The sequence below is a fragment of the Pelophylax lessonae genome, assembly GCF_965119305.1.
Source record: "Pelophylax lessonae genome assembly, chromosome: 5".
NCBI classification, from domain to species: Eukaryota; Metazoa; Chordata; class Amphibia; order Anura; family Ranidae; genus Pelophylax; species Pelophylax lessonae.
Genome location: NC_138772.1, coordinates 226255201 through 226279255, shown reverse-complemented (window position 1 = coordinate 226279255; position 24055 = coordinate 226255201). Strand labels below are relative to the sequence as shown.

Genomic DNA, 24055 nt, shown 5'->3' with positions numbered 1-24055 from the left:
GGGGGTGCCAGACTGATTTGCCTACTGGACCATGCTCTCTGGCCCAATTCGCCCCATAAAACTGGCACTATAGTAGAAATGTAGCACAAGCCGGCGGGGACCCTTTTCATGCGGAAGCCGGGAGGAGGCTGTTTTTTTTTAAATGCGGGGTGCAGCATATATATATATAAATAAATAAGTGAGGGCGCGGGCCGTGGCCACAGAGGGAGGAAGTGGAAAATAGGTGAGTATTTCTTTCTACAATTACAAGGCAAGTAAAAAAAAATAATCCTAACTATCCAATTCCTTTTCAGGTGAAGAAGAGCAAGCGGATGGCCACAAAATCGATTAGGTCAATTTTGTGCCCGGAACTCCGCTTTAAACCTCACCCCTAAAATCTCATAAGCCTTAGGCCTCATGCACATTGGACATTTGGCCATCTTTCCTACTCCCTCCTGACTGCAGTGTCCTGGCAGAAAAAAACCCTTGAAAAATACATGTAATGCATTTAGGACCATCAAAAGCACTTAATGGGTTAAAGGTGTTTAATTTCAAGAGCAAAAATAAAAGATTCTGGCCAATGAAACGAAAAATTGCTCAAGTGCTAAACAAGCCTAGTGTTGACATCACATTTTTTTCTGCTCTTGGACACTTTGGCAGTGGGTTTTTTTTTTTTTCACTGCCGCTAACAGCAGCAATAAAAATGTTCAGTGTGCATAAGGTCTTAACATAATATCACTTGGAAAGCCTATTTTAAATCAGTAGCGGCCTTTGATCATGCAATTCTTGGTCTTCAAGACGCAAGGGGACAGATGCAGCATCCACCTAGATGAGCATAAAAGGTTTGTTTAATGTTCCCGCACTTCTGTTTTAGACACCTTCCCAGCTCAGCAGTAACATCACTAAGGCTCCATTCACACCTGGGCGTTTTTGACCGTTTTTCAGCTCCAAAAACGCAAAAAAAAAAACATTCCAAAAACGCCCAACAAGTAAAACCCCATTCATTTAAATGGCCCCTGTTCACATCTGAGCGTTTTTAACGCCTGAAGCAAAATGCCTGTAGCTGAAAAAAGTACATGAGCTTCTTTTTGGGCTGATTATGAGCGTTTTTGATAGAGGTCAATGCCTGCCTCCAAAAACGCCTGAAAAAAAAACGCCTGAAAATCGCGGTAAAACGCTATGGTCAAGTGTGAATGCAGCCTAAGGGGGGGGGGGGGGGGACCATGGAGCTTTTACATAGTGCATTGAAATTGACATTACAATTTACAATACATTATAAGAATAAAGGGGGGCGGGGGGTGCACGGAAGGATTACCCCTTTACTTATCACACTTCAGTTTAAGGATGGACTTGCAGCATACATACAATCAGCTAAAGTAAAAGGTGCTTCTGGTCTGCAAGGATGAAAATCTTCATAGGCGGTCCAAAAAAGAAACTGGGTTATCACATATGAAGCAAGGACTGCATAGACTGTGTGTAACTGGAGAGACTACTATGATCTATATTTTCTGGCCTAGCTATCACCTAGCCAGTCTAATGATTTTCTTGAAGTACAACCAATGGAACCAGGATTTCCAGGATAAACCTATGTCCCAACTCCTAGAAACTTCTGAAGATTGTTCCCCAGTGTGTGGATTTTCCCCACTTGCAGGGCCTAGCCCACAGAAATTTGTTTTAGTGGTAACCCTCATGGATTAGCTGCACTTTTGCTGAAGGGCAGTGGGAAGCTGCCCTTGAATGCAACTAGCGTAAGTACCCAAATTTTGTCTGGGTATAGTCCCTTCTACTCAAAATCCAATGAAGAACATGTAAAAACAAGTGAGTAGCTATATTGCCAATGTAGGTGTGTAAATTAATACAAGTGAACAGGTAGTCAGAAGATAAAAAGGATAAAAAAAAAAAACCAACACACTTACCTCATTGCATTCATCTACAAGAATGAAAAAAAGATCAAATCTGGACATTATAGGAGCTGAAAGATTGATATTATGCTTTAGAGATTTTGAGCGCTCATATCTTCCACCAATAGGATTTGCAGCTGCCAAAATGGATGTTCGAGCATTCAAAGTGGCCTTGAAATGAAAATGAAATTAAAAATTTTCCAACGTTACCAGGTTTCCTTAAGTGTATTTTTAAAACATGCACCAATCTACCAACTTAAGTATTTCAAAAGAAATGACAAAAAGGTCCTTTAACCACTTTAAGCAAAAATTTTTAAAGACTTGCTCCTGATCGAAGTGAATATCAGACATTTTGGCTAGCAGAAACTAAACAATTTTATGAAATTTAAGTCGCATATTTCGGCAACTGTTTTCAAACCTATATCTGTAATACTCAGTAAAATTATCAGTTGATGCCTAAATTTCCTTTAGGCTCCTTTCACACAGTGTGTCCGTCAAACGGACTCCGCTTTTCTCAGCGGGGGATCGATCCGCCGATCCCCCGCTGAGCAGGAGAATGACAGCTGTTCTCCGCACTGTGTGCGGAGACACAGCTGTCACAGCCCCATAGATCTCTATGGGGGAATCGGATGGGAACGGACCGTCGGTCTGTTCTCATCCGATCCGATGGACGGATAGAAAATAGGGTTTCCATCCGACCAGATTTGACGGATCGGATTGGGTGTCAGCGGACATGTCTCCGCTGACATCCGATGCCCCATAGAGATGCATGGGGGGACCATTCAGATCCGCCAAAAAAACGGACAGGCGGATCTGAACGGTCCGCCTGTGTGAAAGAGCCCTTTGAGAGCTTTAGTTCAGAGTTATTTGTAAAGGCTCTTTCACACCTGCAGTGCCCTCTGAAAGCAATCTATGGAGGAGTTCTATTGCCTGCTCACTGATTTAACCTTGTAAAGCCAGGCTACCAAGCTCGTGCGTTGTGGCCCAATTGATTTCAAAGGAGGGAGTTTGACAGGAGATGTCACTTGTCAGTCTGCAGTCAGTTAAAAATGCTACGGCCATGGCATGTATTCAGTCCTATCTAGGCTATATTGCTTGCATTCGGGTGGGTGGCCAGGGAGCAGTAAAACTTCAGTTCTGTTGCTTTTTTTTTACCTCCTCCCCAGCCCTTTATGTTCACAATCCCTACATGTAAAAAAAAAGATTTCTCACTCACTCTGAACCAAGCTGATATTCAATCAGCTGGTAATTTAAAGCCAGTATGTCAGCAGGGTCATCTGCATCATTGGGGTACCTTTTACATGGAGTATGCTACTCAATAGTGATGGACGAACATCGGCCGGGGCGGTTCACGTACGCCAGCCGCAAATTTTCTCAAAAGACTGAACCGCGAGTTCGCGGCGGACCCCATTGACTTTAATGGGAGGCAAACTTTAAAAACCTTCAGGTTATATTTGTAGCCACAAAAGACATACTAGCTGTGCACAAATAGTCCCAGCACATGGACAATGTCATAACAGAAGAATTGCAATTGAAAAAGTTGCTCTAAATTATTATTATTATTATTTTTTTTTTTACAGCAAAAAATATATATATTTTTTTTCATAAATCAGCCAGAACTGACAGCAGCCGGTAAATACATTGTCTAATACATATTGGGTCCATTCACACATCTGTAAAATGGGTCCACATCCATTCCACAATTTGGCGGAACATTTACAGACCCATTGTTTTTTATTTCCAGTCTGAAAAATTTGGCATTAACAGGATAAAGTAGTGTCGGCCATTCCAGGCCCCAAAAATTAGCCCACGTGCGTTTACCTGACAGCTAAGAACGTAGTATTCTGTGGCTGAAAGTACATTAGGCATTCACACAGTATACAGAAGGGTCGGTCTGTATAGGCTCCAAAAATGAGCTCACAGTTTGAACTGACAGCAAAGAACGTAGTATATGATGGCTAGAGGTACGGTAAGCGTTCACAGTACATAGAACCGTAAGTGTCAGCCTGTATAGGCTCCAAAATAAGCTAAATGCCTTTTATGCCGCTGTATGTAGCGAAGCCAAAGACCAGGAATTGTTGTGGGTGGATGGCGGTCTGACAGATATTTGTGGCCTGGCTTGAGGAATTTCAATGAAACCTGGTCTACTGGTCACATGTGTTGAATTCCTCAGAGATCCATGCCTCATTCATTTTTATAAATGTGAGGTAGTCTACACTGTCATGAGCTAGGCGAGTGCGCTCATCGGTCACGATCCCCACTGCTGCGCTGAACATCTTTTCTGACAGGACACTGGACGGGGGGAAAGCCAACATTTCCATTGCAAATTGTGCAAGCTCTGGCCAGAGGTCAAGCCTGCCCACCCAGTAGTCCAGGGGTTCATCACTCCTCAGAGCGTCCACATCGGCCGTTAACCCGATGTAGTCGACACCTGTCGGTCTAGGCGTTCCCCCGTGCTGGATCCGGAGTACAGCGGTCGATGGTTCGGCTGAAAGGAGGATCTCATATCTGAAGTGACCAAGACATCTTCCAACCGCCCTCTTCTTGCAGGCGCTGTTGGATTGCTACCCGCAACTGTCGCTCTGTGACTGGAAATTCCTCTGCCAGCGCACGGAAAAGCAGAATGCAGCATTTCCCGCAGCAAGGCCTGGAAGTGCTGCATTCTGACCGCCCTCTGATTGTGGTAACATTTCCGCCATTTTGGGTTTGTACCGGGGGTCCAAGTACGTTGCCACCCAGTACTGGTCCTTGGCCTTTATGCGTTTTATACGGGGGTCCCCCTTAAAACATTGCAGCATGTAGGCCCCCATTCCCATTAAACTGGAAGCGGTATAGTGGCCTGCTTCCAGCTCATCCAGGATAATGTAGTCCTCGTTCTCCTCCCCCCCACATCCATGGATAACACCAGGGATCCCAGAAAGGTTTAAAGCATGCTCTTCTTGCTCCTCCTCGTCCCCCCCAGCACTATCCTCCTCCTCTGACTCCTCTTCAGACTCCTGCTGTTGGTGTCTAAGATGGAGTAGCACCCCCTGGGAATTCATCCAACTTTGCGACTTCCTGATCTTCCTGCTCCTCGACAGCTTGATCAATGACATGACTCCAGAAAGAAGGCGTAAGGTATGATATCACTTATGGCGCCCTGGCCGTGACTGACCAGTTTGGTGATCTCATCGAATGGCCGCAGAAGTCTGCAAGCATCCCGCATGAGCAGCCACTGGCGAGGTGAAAAAAAACCCAAGCTCCCCAGAACCTGTCCTGCCGCCGAGTTCGAACAGGTAGTCATTAACTGCACGCTACTGCTGGAGCAGCCTATCGAGCATATGCAACGTTGAGTTCCATCGTGTCGGGCAGTCACAAATAAGATGCCTGAGGGGCAGGTTGTGTCGCCGCTGAATGTCAGCAAGGCGAGCCATGGCTGTGTAAGATCTTCGGAAATGGCCTGAGATTTTCCTGGCCTGCCGCAAGACGTCCTGGACCCCAGGGTATTTGCCAACGAATCGCTGCACCACCAAGGTCAGGACGTGTGCCATGCATGGCACGTGTGTTATTTTGCCCTGTTTCAGCGCGCTCAGCAGATTGGCACCGTTGTCGCACACCACTTTACAAACTGACAAATTCAGCGGTCTCAGCCACTGATCTGCCTGTGAACGCAAAGCTGAAAGGAGTGCAGGACCAGTGTGGCTCTTGGCTTCCAGGCACAGACACACAGCACAGCATGGCAACGTCTCACCTAGAATTTGGAATAGGTTCTGGGGATCTTGGGCGGCGCAGGAGAAGAGACGGTAGCAGCGAAAGAGGAGTCAGCCGAGGAGGAGAGGGAGGATGGAGGAGGAGAAGAGGCAGGCATGCTTGCAATCCATGGCGGTACAACATTATCTACACGGGTGCCACGGGTTACATGCTTAACGGCCGTCAGGAGGTTCACCCAGTGGGCAGTAAAAGTGATATGCCTTCCCTACCCGTGTTGGCTAGACCACATGTCTGTGGTCATATGTATCTTTGCACCACTACTGTGTGCCAGAGATATATTCACTTGCCGCTTAACATGGTCATACAGCTCTGGAATGCCCTTTTGCAAGAAATATTTCCTACCTGGGACCTTCCATTGTGGTGTTCCAATGGCCACAAATTTATGAAAGGCCCTTCGAGTCCACCAGTTGATATGGCAGTAGTTGGTGGGCTATCAGTTCCGACAAGCCAGCAGTCCAACATTGGGCAAGAGGGTTATCCGGTGTCATTTTTTTCCGATCCAACATTTGGACCACGGAAGCCTGCCTTTTTCCAGAACAACGCGACGACGGAATCATGGAAGGTGGAGTGGAGGGCAAATGTGAGGAGAGAGGAGAAGCAGAAGGAGAAGGGGCTGGACGGTGAGAGCCTGGAGTGTGGCTTTGTGGGTTCTGACGTGTTTCTCCCACTGGGCTCAGTGATGGGAGTTTAGGTGCCTTCTTAAGGCGGTTGTCCTTAGGTGAGTGTTGGGCTCACAGCGACTTATGCGTTGACTGCAAAGGCTGCAGATGGCAACACTTGTCAGCAACGGACACATTAAAAAAAGCCCACACTACGGAGCCGTGTGCCGGCGTCCTGGGAGCACCAGATGTGACTGTACATGGTTGATGGCTCTCTCCTGATACATTTGCAGTCTGCTTTCTACCTCTTGTGCAATGCAAGTTCTACCTGCCTCTCCTCCCTATCTGCAGGTCCGTCTCTCCCTCTGAACTCCCTTCTTCCTCTCTTGTGGACTCCCACGTGACATCCATAGACTCATCATCCATGTCATCTTCCCCACCACTAACATTCGAGATCTCTGAATAGGCAGCAACAGCGGGGACCAACCTTCTTGGGCTGATCTGGGTACTGTCGTCAGACTGCTAAGTGGCGGCTGTTGCTACCTCCTCTTCCTGATCTGATTCCAACAATGGCTGCGCATCGCAAACCTCTTGTGATGGATCGAAAAATAATTCCAGTGACTCAAGTGGAGGGTATGTGCTGGTGGTGTCTTTGGGGGTGCACACAGCAGAGCGTGAAGAGGGAGCAGATAGAGAGGATGAAGAGGGTGCAGAAGATGAAGGCTGAGTGACCCACTCAACCAAGTCTGGTGTGTCCTTTGTCGTAATTGCACGCGGCTTTTGAAACTTCACAGTTAGGCTCCGCAAATATACAAAAAAAATCCTGGCGCTGTAGGACAGATGTTCAGGGTTCCAAGATGAAGTGGGGTGGACGAGTTGTAACCAAAAAGCCAAACAGCCAAAAGTCATGTCAGGGTTGCAGCCTACCCAAAACCCAGATCCTTACTGAGAAACAAACTGTACAACAAATAGATGGGTGTGTTGGCGCTCCCAAAAACGATGACAATGGGCTCTTATAATTCACTTGTCTTAAGTCAAATTGGCAAGTTTATTTAAAAGGCTAAAATAATGATGGCGATAAACAATGGAATCTACTATGATGACAGCAAATGTCCGACGATGAGGCAATACCTTGAGGGAGGACCCAGAAAGGGTGGAGACGCCTGTCCGTGTGTAAGGCCTTGGAGATGGAAACACTCAGGGGCTGGAAGAGGAACGGGAGGAGGAGAAGAGGGGGGAGAACCCCAGCTCCCGCAAATCAATTCGGCCGCGAGGATCGTTCAGGCTGCACCGCGGCGTCCACTCCTAACCTCGAGCGGCTGAGGCGGCGCTGGAAGATGACGTCACTGGTCGCCCGCAGCCGAGTCACGGAGATGTACTCAACGGACCCTGCTTGCCTCGTAACCAGGGAAACTGAAGCAGAGGCAGCCTCACTAAGCCAGGCACAGCACACCACCATGTGAGCTGTCAGCCAGTTGGGAGGACATTAGTGGCCACAAAACGGGGAGGATAACATGTTTCGGGCAAAGCCCTTCATCAGATCTGGTGAAGGGCTGTGTCTGAAACATGTTATCCTCCCCGTTTTGTGGCCACTAATGTCCTCCCAACTGGCTGACAGCTCACATGGTGGTGTGCTGTGCCCGGCTTAGTGAGGCTGCCTCTGCTTCAGTTTCCCTGGTTACGAGGCAAGCAGGGTCCGTTGAGTACGTCTCCATGACTCAGCTGCGTGCGACCAGTGACGTCATCTTCCAGCGCCGCCTCAGCCGCTCGAGGTTAGGAGTGGACGCCGCGGTGCAGCCTGAACGATCCTCGCGGCCGGATTGATTTGCAGGAGCTGGGGTTCTCCCCCACTTCTCCTCCCATTCCTCTTCCAGCCCCTGAGTGTTTCCATCTCCAAGGCCTTACACCCGGACAGGCGTCTCCACCCTATTTCTGGGTCCTCCCTCAAGGTATTGCCTCATCGTCGGACATTTGCTGTCATCATAGTAGATTCCATTGTTTATCACCATCATTATTTTAGCCTTTTAAATAAACTTGCCAATTTGACTTAAGACAAGTGACTTATAAGAGCCCATTGTCACCGTTTTTGGGAGCGCCAACACACCCATCTATTTGTTGTACAGTTAGGCTCCGGCCTACTGCTCCTGCCCTACCCTTACCACCCCTGTGTACGTCTCTGCCTCTTCCTCTGCCTGTCATGTTTTTTTAATTACCCTGTGACAAAAGTCTCTAGCGAATCGCAGTATATCTGCAAAAAGGTAGATAACACCCCGCTTCAGTCTGTGGTATTGGGGGGGGCCACAGGTTTATCACACCAGTTCTACAATAATTGGCCAGTAACTGTTGTCACTGTGTGTAGCACAGGCAACACAGCAAGAGAGGCCAAATTTTTGACTAAAATACACTTAGAAAAGTATACTGGTAAATAACACCCCGCTTCAATATGTGCTATTAGGGGGCTACTGGTTTATCACACCAGTTGTTGAAAAAAATTGGCCAGTGAGTGTGACGCTGTGTGTATCAGACTTCACACAGCAACAGAGGCAATGTTGTTGCAGGACACAAATACACTTGTAAAAGTATACTCAGATAACACCCCACTTCAATATGTGCTATTGGGGGGGCCACTGGTCTATCACACCAGATCTACAAATAATTGGCCAGGGAGTTTGCCACTGTGTGTAGTGTTGCTGCAGAAACGCTCAGTGTCACCACCACACCTGTCACAATGCTGCACAGTGCACAATACTACTAATCCACTATAATATGCTTTCTACAAAAATATATTATACTGTGGATTAACCCCCTCCCCCCCCCTTTTTAGTGCACTGCACAGCAATACCAAAAAATGTGCAGCCCTTTAAATGACTTTTTTGGACATTGACAAAGCGATTTGTTTGACTGCAGCCGATCTCTAACTGCCCCTACAGCAACCACAGGATACCTGACCCTATAGTAAAGAGACTGTAATAGACCCTAAAGCGACATTGGAGCTTTTTAAATGACTTTGGAGGACATTGACAAAGCGATTTGTGTGTGAAGCAGCCGATCTCCAACTGCCCCTAAAGCAACCACAGGATACCTGCCCCTAAGCTCTAAAGATACTAAAGATACTAAAGATACTAGACCTATACCGAAAGAACAGCCCTCAAAAAGGACTTTTGTGGACATTGACAGAGCGATCTGTGACTGCAGCCGATCTCTAACTGCCCCTAAAGCAACCACTGGATACCTGCCCCTAACCTGAAAAGAATGTAGAAGGCCTATACTGAAATACCAGCCCTGAAATGGGCTTTTGTGGATCTTCACAGCGCTATATGTGTCTAGCAAACTCTCCCTAATGAGCACAGCAGACCTCTCCCTACACTGGCAGAAAGCGGAATGTGAAATGGCCGCCAGATCGGGTCTATTTATAGGGTAGGGGGACTGTCCATGTGCTGGAATGTTTCAATTGGCTGTCCCGTTCCACCTGACGGCTGTGTCACGGGTCAAAGTCCTCCCCAATGTAAACAAATATGGCCACCGCGAACAGCGCCATGTGTCCGAAAATTTGGCAGGTAGCGAACAAGCAAAATTCGCCACAAACCGACCGCCGGGTGAACCGCAAGGCCATCTCTACTACTCAATGCCCCGAACTAGGCAGAGACTGTGGTCACGTAAAGAATCCTAACATTAGGGGCAGTTCCCCAACTTAGAAATGAGCTTTCACTATGTGCATTAATTAAAAGTACAGAGTTCCTCTGAAAAGGCTTTTTTGTCTCATGTCACTGCACATTGACGCATGTTGCCCCACTTTGAATAACTTCAGACCAGGCTCATAACAGTTTTTAAACTGAACCTTTACTGATGAAATATGGCAGAACAGTTCAATATGAACTTTGAATAACTTTCCCCTAACCCTAGAGTAGTGTAAATCATACCTCGGTAAGGCGTCTATTACGCCATTGTCCATAGCTAGAGGTCTTCCGAAAACCCTGGTGCCTTCAGCTCCAGAGGATTCCATGCACAGGTAATCTGGGACCTAAGCCATCCCCCTTTTTATAGCACAGATGGACTGGCTAGGACAAAAAAACCCAGGATCTGAGCTTGTAACATTTAACCCTTTCCCAAAACTTGGCCCACTACCAACTCGCTATAACCACCACAGTTCAACCTGCCTACAAGTTGGCAGTAGAAAATTCACACTGAATTTTTTTAAAAAAATTGCATTTAGTTGATCTTTAGTAGATCACAAGAAATCATGCAGAGGATACGTGCCAGAAACACTTGCTTTCACAACATAGGTCTGGTAAAACACAAGTAAACCCTAACCCTAAACTTCTCTTGCTTCTTAAGGTAAAAAATATTCCAATGTTTGTATTTATCACCCCTCAGTCCCCTTTATACTTGCCCAAGTCCTATCTCAATCCAGTTTTGTATCCATCTGCAGCAACACTCTCCTCTCTCTACTCACATAATCAAACCCTGTGAGCAGAGTGCAGGGGTGGGGCTGAGCCATGCTGTGTCTCAGATGCACACAGCCCAGCTTGGGATTGAGACGGCAGGTGTGCCACCATAGGAAGTGACTTTGTATGGTGGCACACCAAGAAGAGGAGGAGCCTGGAATGGCAGTGGAGGACCCCAGAAAAGGAGATTGGGGATCGCTCTGTACAAAACCATAGCACAAACAAGCATGTTTGTAAAAGGTAATTTTCTAAATAAAATTACCGTAAATGCTTTAACATGCCGTCATTTATGCCAAAAAAAAAAAAAGTTAGATTATGGATCTTTACCAAACTACAGAAATGTTATCCAGCTTCCATTTCAAAAAGGCAGCTTTATATAACTATAAATATTGGTGTTTATTACTTGCCCAGAGAGCATCATGCAACTGGATCCTCAATTTAAAGCCTTATTACGTCACAACTATACATTATTCTGTGTCATAAAGGGTGCAATCTACTTAAAACTATTTCAAGAGATTTGGGGGGGGGGGATCCTCATACACTTATCTGTTAAATAGCACTACAAATATTACACTGGTAATAGCTTTAAGCCATTATGGATAATGAAGTTGTTACCCTATGGAAATCTCATATTCTTACCTTTACACCAGCTTTGGTAATTGATATAGTTTGCTGTTCCATTGCCTCATGAATTGCCACCTGATCTTTCAAATCCATTTTGTCAAACTCGTCAATACAACAAACTCCCTAAATATAAGAAATGCCACAAATAAAAAAAACAAACACATTGCAAACTAAAACAAATAGAAGTTGGAAGAAAAATGTATAAAGTAAGCTAGTGATCTATATTTGCAACTGTATTCAATTTTACACATTTGTACATTAAATATTTTGAGAAATAGCAGTGGTATTACCAGGGCTTTTTTTTCTAGCAGAACGTGCTGGGGCGACGTTCTGGCACCTCTGCCAGAGAAAGAGGGAGCGAAGAACTCTATATATCATGTGCACTCTGCCTCTCTGTAAAAAGTCTAAAAATGCCAAAAAAACGTTGAAAAATTCAGTTGTGTTTATCAGTGTTTTTGAGTCAAAGCTTTTGTGGAAGTATGATTTTGCTAAGAAAAACTAAAAACACACAACAGCTAAACTAATTCTACGGCTTTCTACAACTAACGCTGCTTCCGTTTTTATAACGTCCAATGTGAGGCCCAGGGGCTCATTCACATGGGCGCTTAGGGCTGTACAGTAGGAACACGCTCATGCATTGCTTTTTATTAAATTCCATACAAATTACTTGTATAGCCTCCCAAATTATACTTGGTTCCATGGGCAGGTGGGTGGCAGAGCCAAGTGTAACCTAGGGGAGGGGGCGAGTTCCTGCACATTTTCTCTGAGAAAAAAAGCCATGGGTATCACTAAGAAAAATGGCAGGTAAACCTGAAGGTTATGGCAGTAGGTGAAAGGATCTTGACAGTCAGCAATATGGAGATTGACCATTCTCACTCTGCAAAATACATTTTAGCAGTTTCGGTTTAAACCAAAATCTGATTCTATATCAATTGGACCAAACCAATGGTTTCCCCATACTAGTTTGACTTTTTATAGAGTGGTCAGCAAGGTTAAATGAAGAAAGAACTTACTTCTATATCATGCAGAAGGGCAGTATAACCAAATAGATTATACTCCTTGGACACGAGAACCCCTAGAAGAAAATACTATATCTTGGCCTCCTTATGTGAGCATTATATGGATCTGCTCTGCTCTCATGTAGGACCAACTCACTGGGACTTCGTGTATTGTGCCTAAAGGGCATACTTTCCCAGTACTGTGAATTTGCTCAGGAATAATTTGCCTCAGGCTGTTTCGCTCTGCTTCTTCTAATATAGCTGTGGTGGACTTCTGTCCTTCTTACAACATAATTGCCAGTTACTGTATTCTCAGTTTACTAGTAGTGTCAAGTTTCGATGGAGAGGTCGGGACATGATATACAGTTCATGCTGGTCTTACTTGTAAGAGCCCAGGAGATTTAAACTTTGTGGCCATTTATGGTTCTAAGGAGTGCAGTAGACATTTTGCAAAGACTGATTGGCCCTGCAAGCTGGGTGGTTTTGCTCCTTTTTCTGGTAAGAGTTGTTCTAGTGGTTGCCTTATTTGTTCATTTTGCCTGTTGCTTATTTGGGGGGGGGGGGGGGGGTTCGATTCTTTTCCTTATTACAGGACTTACAGCTACCTTTTTCTCCCATTGTTTACCAGTGTCAGTGTGACTGAAGAGGAGTAGGATGTAGGGAGTGTTTGTTAAATACTTATTTGGGGCTCATTGTTCTTCAGGGAGAGAAGCCCGGGAAGGGTGGGGGATAAGGTTGTAATTGATCGCTAAGCAGTTGGTTCAGCTTAGTAAACCACCACATTGCACCCATTATTTTAGAAAACCCCTTTTTTTTTTAAACACAGTTTCTCGCTAAGTTATCGCCATCAGTCCAGGGGGTCACAGTCTCAGTCCTGGGTTAGGATTTCAGTCCTGGGTTAGGATTACTGTCTCATCCAGTAGAGGGAACATGCTGGATATGTAGCACTTTGGCCTCATCTTTGAGGTTGGTCTGTGCATCAAGCCTTTAAAAGGCAATGCAGGACAAAAAGGAATCTCAAGTAGTCCTTCCTACATTTGCCAAAAAGTTATGGGAAGTATGCAGAGCTATTTCACTCTGAATCCTCCAGTGGAAAAGCAGTTTGGAACAGAATGTCCAAACCTTAATGTCTAGTGTGCGTCCAGTGGAGGTTCAGGAAGAAGACTGTTGGCAGCTAGACTCAGAAGATGTTGGGCAATAGGTGCTTGAATTTTGTATTGTTCCACCTTTTGTTTTTTTACAGTCAAAAACATAGCTGACTGGAAAAAGGAACCTGGGCCTTCCCAAAGGCCTCACAAGTATTATACCTGCTTAATGAAAAAGCTGCCTTCCTTCCCTTTAATGCCTGAAATAAATGGATCTAAAGAAGCCGAATAGAAAAATTTGGAGAAGTCGTCATCTCTCAACTATAAATGCACCGCTCAGATAATTCAGCCTCATGGGACTGTCAGGAACATCACGTCAGCTGGCAGAGATCATGCCAGTTGTAAGACAAGCATGTATAAACATGCACACGTTTTCAGGCATGGGAGCTTAAGCTTACAGAAATGCTTTCTCGATGTGCACGTTGACACACAGGCACATCCACCACAGATGCTGGCATCTAGTGACCCATTTAAACCTGGGACCTGAATTAGATAGTATCTGTTCTTTGATCCTGAATCTACTTGACTATTGACACAGATTTTGTCTGACCTGCTTCTAGGTAGCCCCTGCCTGTTTAGGTCTACTGCCTACCTAGGTTAGTAACTGAGAAATCCTTCTGGTCTGATGCCTAGAATCCTGCTAGGTCAACAGATTCTCCCCTTTATGTGATCTTGGCAGAACATGTTGGATTAATGGATCTTTATTCAAATGAGACTAATTTTTCACAAAACTAAAAAGAAATGGGTTTGTGAGAACTTACCTTCACAAGTTCAATAGAAAAAGGTTGATTTTTAGATATTGTATGTAAAATAATTGTTTCAGTCCAGAGCAATTTGACATGTCCTAGAGGAAGAAATGGGGGGGGGGGGGGGCAGGGGGTTTCCAAGCTCTCTGGTCAAAAAAGCCTCCAGGGGCTACATACTAGGGGTCGACCGATTATCGACAAGGCCGATATGTTGAGGGCCGATATGCACTTTCCCCGATATATCGGAATCGGCCTCTGAGGTTACCGATATTGCAGTGTTGTCATTGCGCATTTTGTGGCCACGTGCCTCTGCACACTACTGGGACATCTGCCTTCTTAGGCCGCCTCCCTCAGCCTGGACTCTGGGAGTCTCGGCCCGACAGTGAGTGTGTACACAGTGTGTTTAACACAGCCACCATACACCCACCCACAGCTGCCCAGTGCCAGCCACCGACCCACCCACCGGCCTGTTCCAGCCAGCCACCCACCACAGGGTGCCAGCCACCCAGTTTTCTTGTTTAAGCCAATATTCAATTTCAGTAGTGTCTTTCAAATTTCAATGGAGATGGATGCAGATAGAAAAATTAAAAGTGTAGTCTGGGACTATTTCTCATCTCCAGGAAAAGCAGCAGCATTGTGCAACACGTGCACAAAGCATGGGATCAATAACTGCAAAAAACAAAAATATGTCAAATCTTTGGGCCCATCTAAGAGTTCATGTTGAATTATATAATGCAGCACAGAAAAAACAAAATGAACAACAAGGTGAAACATCACTTTACTAGGCAATAACAGATATGTTTCAGAAAAAAAAACGTGGCTAAAATCGAATGGAAGATCCCAACTGCTGGACAGAGTAATCCCAGAGATGGTCACTGATAACCAGCCATTTACAAAGGTGTCTGACTCTGGATTTAAGTGGTTGATGTCCATAGTTGGAAAATGTGAAAAAGTGCGCTGATATGAGTCAATAAGCTGCAACCAAAGATCCAATAATGTTGGAATAAAGATAAATGAAAATAGTCTGGTGCGCCAATTGTGAAGTGTTGTATACAGAATAAGTGATGTGCAAAACACAATAACCTATCCTGAAATGAATATAACATATTCCTTAAACAAATATTTACACCATGGTGAAAATATAAACCATGTGCTCCATGGGTGTGGTATTAATAAAACAAAGCCCCAAATTGGGGGTAAGTGAATAGTCCCAAAAAATATTCAATACAAAGTCCAAATTTCTTGAGTCACAATTGACGTGAAAAACGGTAAAAAAAACTGGTGCTGAAAAACAAACGGTGCTCCAACGTGGATGTGACAATTTCCACCACCTCACAGGTTTGCTTCTTACCAGCAAATGCGGGCAAGAAAAGGCAGCCACCTATAGGGAAAAAGGACCTCTTGTGACAGAACGGTAAGGTGATCACTTCCCACAACTTGCAATAAGCAAATGGGCCTCTTACCAAATGACAAGAAATCTTGAGCGTAAGCGTGTACTTCTCCGGTCTCTCCTGGTCCCCTTTAGTTTGGATAGGATGGAAGTCCCCTATGGTCTTGCACTCGTTCAGTAATCTTTTACGGTACTTTTGCTCACTCTGCATTTATAGGGCACACTGGAGGTGAGATGGACAGCGAGGGGAAGTTGTGTGTATGTGAGCGCTAAGACAAAGTCCGGCCAGCTCTACAGGCTGGAGCAATCTTTCTTGATGACATCAGCTTTACAGGTTGAGTGAAGTATGACATCATTCAACCCAGAAGACTGAGGATATCTTGTGACCAAGCAAAAAAGTACTGTAGAAGACCGCTTCAGATTACCGAACCGAGTGTGAGACCATAGAGGACTTCCATCCTATCCAACCTAAAGGGGATCAGGAGAGACCGGAGAAGTACACTCTTACGCTCAAGATTTGTCATTTAGCAAGAGGCCCATTTGCTTATTGCAGGTTGTGGGAAGTGATCACTTTACCGTTCTGTCACAAGAGGTCCTTTCCCTATAGGTGGCTGCCTTTCCTTGCCCTTATCTCTGCATTTGCTGGTAAGAAGCAAACCTGTAAGGTGGTGGGAATTTTAACATCTACGTTAGAGCACCGTTTGTTTTTCAGCACCAGTTTTTTTTACTTTTTTTGACGTCAATTGTGACCCAAGAAATTTGGACTTTGTATTGAATATTTTTTGGGACTATTCACTTACCCCTGATTTGGGGCTTTGTTTTATTAATACCACACCAATGGAGCACATGGTTTATATTTTCACTGTGGTGTAAATATTTAAGGAATGTTATATTCATTACAGGATATATTATTGTGTTTGCACATCACTTATTCTGAATACAACACTTCACAATTAGCGCACCAGGCTATTTTCATTGATGTCCATAGTTGAGCCAAGGTACACACTGAAGAGTGACCTGTATTATTGAACCAAAATGCTGGGAAAGATTCACCAAAAAAGGTGGTTGAGAAAGTAAAGGTTATGCTGAAACCAGAGAATGCTGGCAACTCACTCATTCACGATTGACTACTGGTCAGGACAAACAGAATCACTAATGAGTATTACATGCCACTTCATTGACAGCGGATGGACAAGGCGGCATTTGGTGTCAAAATACAAAAATGTGATGCAAGCATCCCACACTGGGAGTACATTGGAGAAGGGTTTCTAGGCATGCTAGAAGAATGGGGAATCACCAAAGACTGAGTGATGCTTGTGCTTCAAGACAGCTGAGCGAACATGGTGAAAGGAATGATACTTGTAGTGTCAGACCTCAATTGCATGGCACACACCCTCCAACTTGTGGTAAATGATGGTCTGTCAAACCAGAGATCTTTGCTTGATATAATTAGCATGTTGAAGAGGTGCGCAGGCCATTTCCACCATTCAATCCATGCCAAGCAGCAACTGAGGTGCATTCAGGAAGACCTTGGCCTACCCAAAAAACAAACAACAACTTGATTAACGCTGTTCCAACACTTCACATGTTGCAAAGAATGCTGGAGCAGAAGCGAGCTCTTAACATATATTCAGGTGAATATGGGAGGATATACTTGTCCTACTGCTGATCAGTGGGACATTGTAGCCAATGTCATTGAGACCCTCCTCCCCATAGAGGAAGTGACACTAGAGGCGAGTTATTACGACTCATTTGTCTCATCTGTCATCCCATGTGTGAGAGTGCTGAGATGCTTCAAGAGAATGAAGGACCCAATACACGTGGCACTAACACATGTAGGCAGGCCATGAGGGACAGCCTCAAACGTTTTGAGAAGCATGAAGAGACTAAAAATGTTGTGCTTGCATGTCTTTTGGATCCTTGATACAAGAATCATTCTCTCATCTGATTATGTATTGGCCAAGTTAAAACAATAGCGGACAGAAGATATTCAACAGGAGGTTCCTGTCGAAAAGAAAAGTCAAGAAGAGCAGGATGCTTCAAAAAGAGAAAAAAGGTCCAAAAAGACAATGGACAGAAGAGAAACATCATCGTGGTCGAATAGATGCTATGTTCAGTCTTTTATTGGGGCCTCACGCGGAGGATGCTTCTGAAATTTTCTATAATGAGCCTGGATGATGAACTTCATCTCGATTTGAAGGAACCGGTAATTGACAGAAATGGGGACCCTCTTCAGTGGTGCAAAGAAAATGAGGCACGCTACAAAAGACTTGCCTCTAATGCTAGAAGATACCTTTCTGCTCCTCCTTCCTCAGTACCAAGTGAGCGTGTTTTTATATAAAAAAAACAGAAGCCGTTTAACTGGTGAACATGCTGAAATGTTGCGCTTTCTGCACTATAATATTGTTCTACTTAACTGGGAGTATTGCAAGTGTAGTAGTATAGTATTAGTGTCCACTCCAATCCACTGTCTAGCTATTTTTTTCTAGCAGTTTTGCACTGACTGCCCTGCGGTCAGTGCAAAACTGCTAGAAAAAAGCTGGACAGTGGATTGGAGTCAGTGGACTACTGCTGCAGTAGTGTGCCACTCACTGCTGCAATAATTTTAAATCACTACTGCAGTGCAGTCACTGCAGTAGTGCTTTGAAATTATTGCAGTGAGTGAGTACTACTGCAGCAGTAGTCCACAGACTCCCCACTGTCTAGCTTTTTTTTTTTTTAACTAGCAGTTTTGCACTGACTGCAGTTAGTGATTTAAAATAATTGCAGTAAGTGCACTACTGCAGCGATAGTCCACTGATTCCAATCCACTGTGTCTAGCTTTTTTCTAGCAGCTTTTCACTGACTGCACTGCAGTAGCGATTTAAAATTATTGCAGTGAGTGCACTACTGCAGCAGTTTATGCATCATTCACAATCAGATGATGTGAAAATGATGTCCCTGCAAGTGCGGTTTTCCTATCAGTTTTCATGCAGTTAAGGTGTGAAGAATGAGCCCTTAATGTTAAAAATGTTAACAAACATTAACATGTTCAGTAACAGATGTCGAAAATTGTGTTTATTTTGCAAACCTTTAAATGTTCAAAATATTGGCCCATATAGGCCGATACCGATATGCAATGGCCAAAATATCGGTATCAACAACGAAAAGCCAATATCGGTCGATCCCTACACTACATACCAGTGCTAGACCTGAAACATTTGAACTTTCAGGCACACAGATTATGGATGGAGTCATTAGAAGCCATAATCTCAGTGATAAAGGACCAGATGGTATCAATTTGGAAAAGAATGCATATAAACATTCTAATTCTTGCTTCACACCAGAAAAGTGTGGGACTTGCAGCCCAGGAGGGAACAGTAACAGTTTCAAGCCCTTCTGTTTGAACCAACATCTGCTCCTACCACTCGTTGAAGATGCTACTGCCCATGTGCAGAAGATTTGCGTATTTCATTATCTGGACAACAATCCCCCATTAGCAGAATCTCCAGTGCTGCTAGAATCACACAAGTCTAAGAGGTCTCAATATTCCATATGGCTGCAGGACAAGTTTTTCAATCCAAGAAAGGTGTCCAAAATTGTTGAGCTTTCTGAAACCATGATCAGCAAGGTTCCGTTTGAGTCTCCTAGGGAAACTGGCAGCTTCTTCAATTCTGTTGATTCCATGGGCAAAGTGGCATTGCAGGTGGTTACAAAACTGTTTTCTGCAGCAACTGGATCACAAATTATTACCCCAAGTGATCTTCCTTCCATCCCCAATTTGGCAGATCTTCTGGGGTGGACCAACATCCAGAATTTAATGACTGCTGCATCTTGGCTCCCGGATCATACTTCCATTAGGTGATGATTGTGATTAATCTCTGTAGACTGACATCTAGAGCAGTGGTTCCCAACTCCGGTCCTCGGGACCCACCAACAGGCCAGGTTTGCAAGATAACTAAATTACATCACAGGTGATCTAATTTGCTGCTCAGTGATTGCAGTATTCTAGTCTGCATCCCCCAAGGTAATACTTAAAATCTGGCCTGTTAGTGGGTCCCGAGGACCGGAATTGAGAACCACTGATCTAGAGTACAAAGTCCACAAAAAAAAAATGAATTTAACATTTTTAGTGTGAACAGCAAGAAGGTGGCCCTTTAATTAGGTGGTCGCCTAAGGCCTTGCACTCACAGGGGCCTTGAACGGGTGCCAGAAATGCCCCCTCCTGCTTTCTCTCCCCATAGGCAAATGATAGGATCGCGTCTGAGGAGGAGAGACTGTGCTGCCCTCATCCACCCCCCCCCCGGGCGCTAGAGCCACCACTGTCAAAAGTGGGAAGATGGCTCTCGGTTTCCTGCCCATATTCCCCCTCCCTTCATCAGCAGTGGAGCAGAATAGCATTAGATCAGAACAGCTGCGGGCTCTTTCCCCTTTCCTCTCCTCCTCGTGCCGCTGTACTCAGGAGTGACGCTTACCAGGACAGCTGCCTGCTTGGTTTCTTCCCTCTCCTCCTTATTGGCCAGGGAAAAAAAAAAAAAAAAAAAAAACACAGAAGAGCAGAAAGAAGGATCATGGGATAATTAATCCCTAGGACTGGTGGGCCCATTGCAATCCTAATGAAGGAAACCGCAGCCCCCACCAAGCCCAGCTGGAAGGAAACCGCAGCCCCCGCCATGCCCAGCTGAAGAGAAAGGAGAGCAAGTGAGCCAGGAGCCCAGGAAAGCTTTCGGGGAAGTGCACCCAGGACTCCAGAGGGAGAGGACATCATGAGAGAACCACACTGCCCTGGGCTAGAGGGAAAGACACAGCATAGCGCAAATCTCTGGTAAAGAAACAGAGTTATTGCAAAAATACAGATCTGGGTGCTACGGGCAACTCCGAGTAATCCGACTCCTGATCAGGGGAACCGTTGTTGCACTGGATCGAGTGAAAGGGCCGGTCAGCCATTATCTTCTGCCGTCCATTTGGAACTGACACATTAGGAATTGATCACCCTGTTATTATTTGGCTTTAGTACTGCCTGCAAGTCCAATTCATGGCTGCAACATGCGCCAACAATTAGCCGGTGAAGACTTAGGACTAAAGCCTGCCCATCAACAGTAGTGGCCCAAGAACAGGGCCGGCACTACTATAAAGGCAGCGCAAGCAGCCCCCTTAAGCCCCTTTCACACGAGCTGTCCAATCAGGCCAGTCTGTCCGTTTTTCAGGCAGACCTGATTGGACCCTCGAGTCTCCCCCATGGAGCAGTGGAAGTTAGCCGTCACATGTTTGCTGACATCCACCGCTATCCAATACGATCCTGTCCGCAAAATAGAGACAGACGGTGGTCCTATTTTCCATCTGTCTGGCGGTTGGAATTGGATATGATTGGATGAAAATGGACCGGCAGTCCCATTTTCACCCGATTTCCCCATAGATGAGAGCAGGACTGTCAGTCTCCGCTCTGCACAGTAAGCAGTCATCCACCTGCTCAGCGAGTATCAGTGGAACAATCCCCCGCTGAGCAAGCGGCGTCCATCAGGCGGAGGCACTCGTGCGCAAGGGGCCTTAGGCTGTCAGGATGGGGGTGGGGGTAAAATCCAAATCCCCAGCCTATTGCTGGGTATTCATATTTTTACAGTGCTGTACTTCAGTAAAGCCGACTGTCAGCTTTCACTTGGAAGTGATACAAGTGACTGTGAAGCCGCCCATCACTTGTGCGACTTTAAGAGTCATACTTAAGCCACAGCAGGCCTTGTAGTAGCTAAACAGCCGATTTGCAGCGTGACTGTAGAGGTGACAGGACACCTGAACACTGCTGTGTGCACGCAGCATTAAGAGCCCTGTCCCACTTACCTCTCGCATAACCGAAGACTTCTGGAGCTTAGGCTGGGAACATCAACTGAGGATCTCGATCTGGGAAGGCCTGCTGCATAGCTGATGGGTGTAAAGGGGGCCTCATGTCTTAGTTTTTTGCCTAAGGCCTTACAAAGCCTAGAGCCGCCTCTTAACCATGTCCATTGAAGCCCTCTTACCATGGCTGACACCGCAGGTAAAGATGTTCAAGGAAAACAATACAGTGGGGTATCAATGTGTCCATATAAGGTGGTACTCAAGTCTTCTCAGATAAGAGTATAGTCATCCAGATTTTTTATGCAATTTCCTATTCCCATTATGACACAATCCCTAACCTTAGTGTAGCAACAGATTTTCCAATGGGCAGAGGGACATGCCTTAGCAGCAACCAACTTTCGGGGTCAGAAAACCTGTTGGCAGAAAATTTTGCTAAAAAAGAATGAACTTGCACTACCTGCAGAAGCCTTCTCTACCTGGGGAATACCACAGATTGACTTGATGGCCGCAGAGAACACCCACTTGACACCCTTTATTCAAATACTGATTCAGAAGTTGTCAGGCTATAGCACAAGATGCCTTTTCAAACCAATGGGATTTTCAACTTGTGTATCCTTTTCTTCCCACTGCATTAATTATCCAGATGTTAAAAGATATAAAGCAAGGGTGGGAACCTGGGGCCCGCAAAATCATCTGGTCCGGCCCCAGTGCCACTGAGTCGGTCTCTCTCAGCTCAGCTGCCAGAACAGTGCCGAAGTTGCCTGTATAGTTCCGGCTCCATTCTGACAGTCTAAGTGAGTCACAGGCAGAGTGATATCAAATGCACTCTGCCTGTGACCAATACAGAAAGCATTGCCTCTCCCTCCAGCGCGGTGCCACTCCTACCAGTGTTTACCACCAGCAGTATCAACAGCAGTACAGTCAAAGCCAGCAGAACCCACAGCAGAACCAGCCAGAGTCAGCAGTACCCACAGCAGTACCAGCCAGAGCCAGAAGTACCAGCCAGCAGTACCAGCCATCAGTACCAGCCTGCGCCAGCAGTAACCACAGCAGTACAAGCCAGCATTTCCCACCAGCATTACCTTCCACCAGTTATTTTCAAAACTTACCACCACAAAGAGTCGACTGCACTCCATAATGACTGAGGCAAACCTGGAAAACCAGTTCCGAGTAGCATCATCATCAATACCAGCTAACATCACACACCTCACCAAAGAGAAGCAGTTCCAGCCATCACATTAGGGGCGAGTTAATTAAATGTTTGACCAAATGTAACAGGCACATTTCTAAAATTTGATAATTTTGTATGGCTCCCAAATGATTTTATAAATATCCAAATGGCCATTGGCAGAAAAAAGGTTCCCCACCCCTGATCTAAAGAGAAAGTAAAAGCTATTGTGGTAGTAGCCGGAGATAGCCGTGTTTCTACCTTGGCATCTTTCACACAGATTAGCTGTCATTAGGAGAGTTAATCGATCACAAGCCCAGAAAAAGGTTTGATGGCACAGAGCTAAAATTAACACATGAATCCATTTTGGTGCTCCCCACAAGGTTGAGGACATTGTGTTGAAGGGCTGAATGGTGTCCACCAATACCACAGATTTCAAAATATGGAAAAAAAAAAAAAAAAAAAAAAAAAATATTTGCCTCAGAATCTGAGATTGATTAATCAAATCCTTCAGCTTGGATATTCTGATCTTTCTGGATTTGTGTTTAGACAGGAGTCTAGGATAGGAAATCAGGCTCTCAAATGCAACCTTTTCAGGCCTTGTAGTATGCCAAAATCGGCCAGGAAAGGAAAATTACTAAGTATCGCTAAACAATTCTCTGTTATACTTCCTTCCTAGGACAGCACATAATAGCACTTCCTTAGTAGGTCTGTTTTCACAGGGAGTGGGTAATTGTGCCCCATAATCCTCTTTGCATGTAAATAGGTCAATCTCTAATTGGATTTTGACCATACTGCTGATCAGAAAACTGATGAGCAAAGAGAAATGTTGCCATTTTTGTGAACTGCAGAATCACCTAAAGACCCACACCTAAAGACAAATTACTGCAGGAGAGAAGAGTTGTGTGTGAAAACTAGAAAAATTTGGTTCTAACTGGATTTCCAAAAAAAAAAATAAAAAATTTCCTCTGAAATAGTTCAAGAGTTAATCCACTTATTGAGAGGAAAAAAAAAACCCTTTGTGTGATCTATGTTCATTGTAAGGATTTTAACCAGGTTGCCATAACGCAATATACATTTTATAAAGAAAAAAAAGAAAAAAAATGAATTGTATACATTATCTGCAAGCATCAGAGCTCCAGCTTCAATCACAAACTCGTGTGATTCTTCATCCTTTACAACAGCAGCGGTTAATCCTGCGGCACTGCTAGCTTTTCCACTAGTATACACTGCTCTAGGACTAAATTCCTCCACATGCCTAAAATAAGATTAAAAGAAGAAAAAAAAAAAAAAAAAAAAAAGAGAAGTTTGTATAAAATTGGCAATTGAAAAATAAAGAAACTTGTATGCATGGCAACCTTACCCACATGGAAGAAAAATATATTTAAAATATATTTAAAAAAAACATTTTTTATTTTTCCCAAATATATTTGAAATGCTACAATTTTGGCAATATTCAATATATTTCTAATTTTTTTTCCCTAAATATTATTGAAAAT

At 44.7% G+C, this 24055-nt stretch overlaps 1 protein-coding gene across 1 annotated transcript in view; it reads right to left on the bottom strand.

Annotated features, from left to right (window-relative positions):
* Nucleotides 1-24055, bottom strand: part of LOC309556310 (maternal DNA replication licensing factor mcm6) — a gene marked incomplete at both ends in the record, with an annotated part of 172602 nt that overhangs the window by 59581 nt on the left and 88966 nt on the right. Inside the window, 3 exons of the mRNA XM_082258753.1 lie at nt 1896-2051; nt 11314-11421; nt 23673-23814. Coding sequence (XP_082114879.1) covers nt 1896-2051; nt 11314-11421; nt 23673-23814 — 406 coding nt within the window. The remainder of the gene's footprint in view (nt 1-1895; nt 2052-11313; nt 11422-23672; nt 23815-24055) is intronic.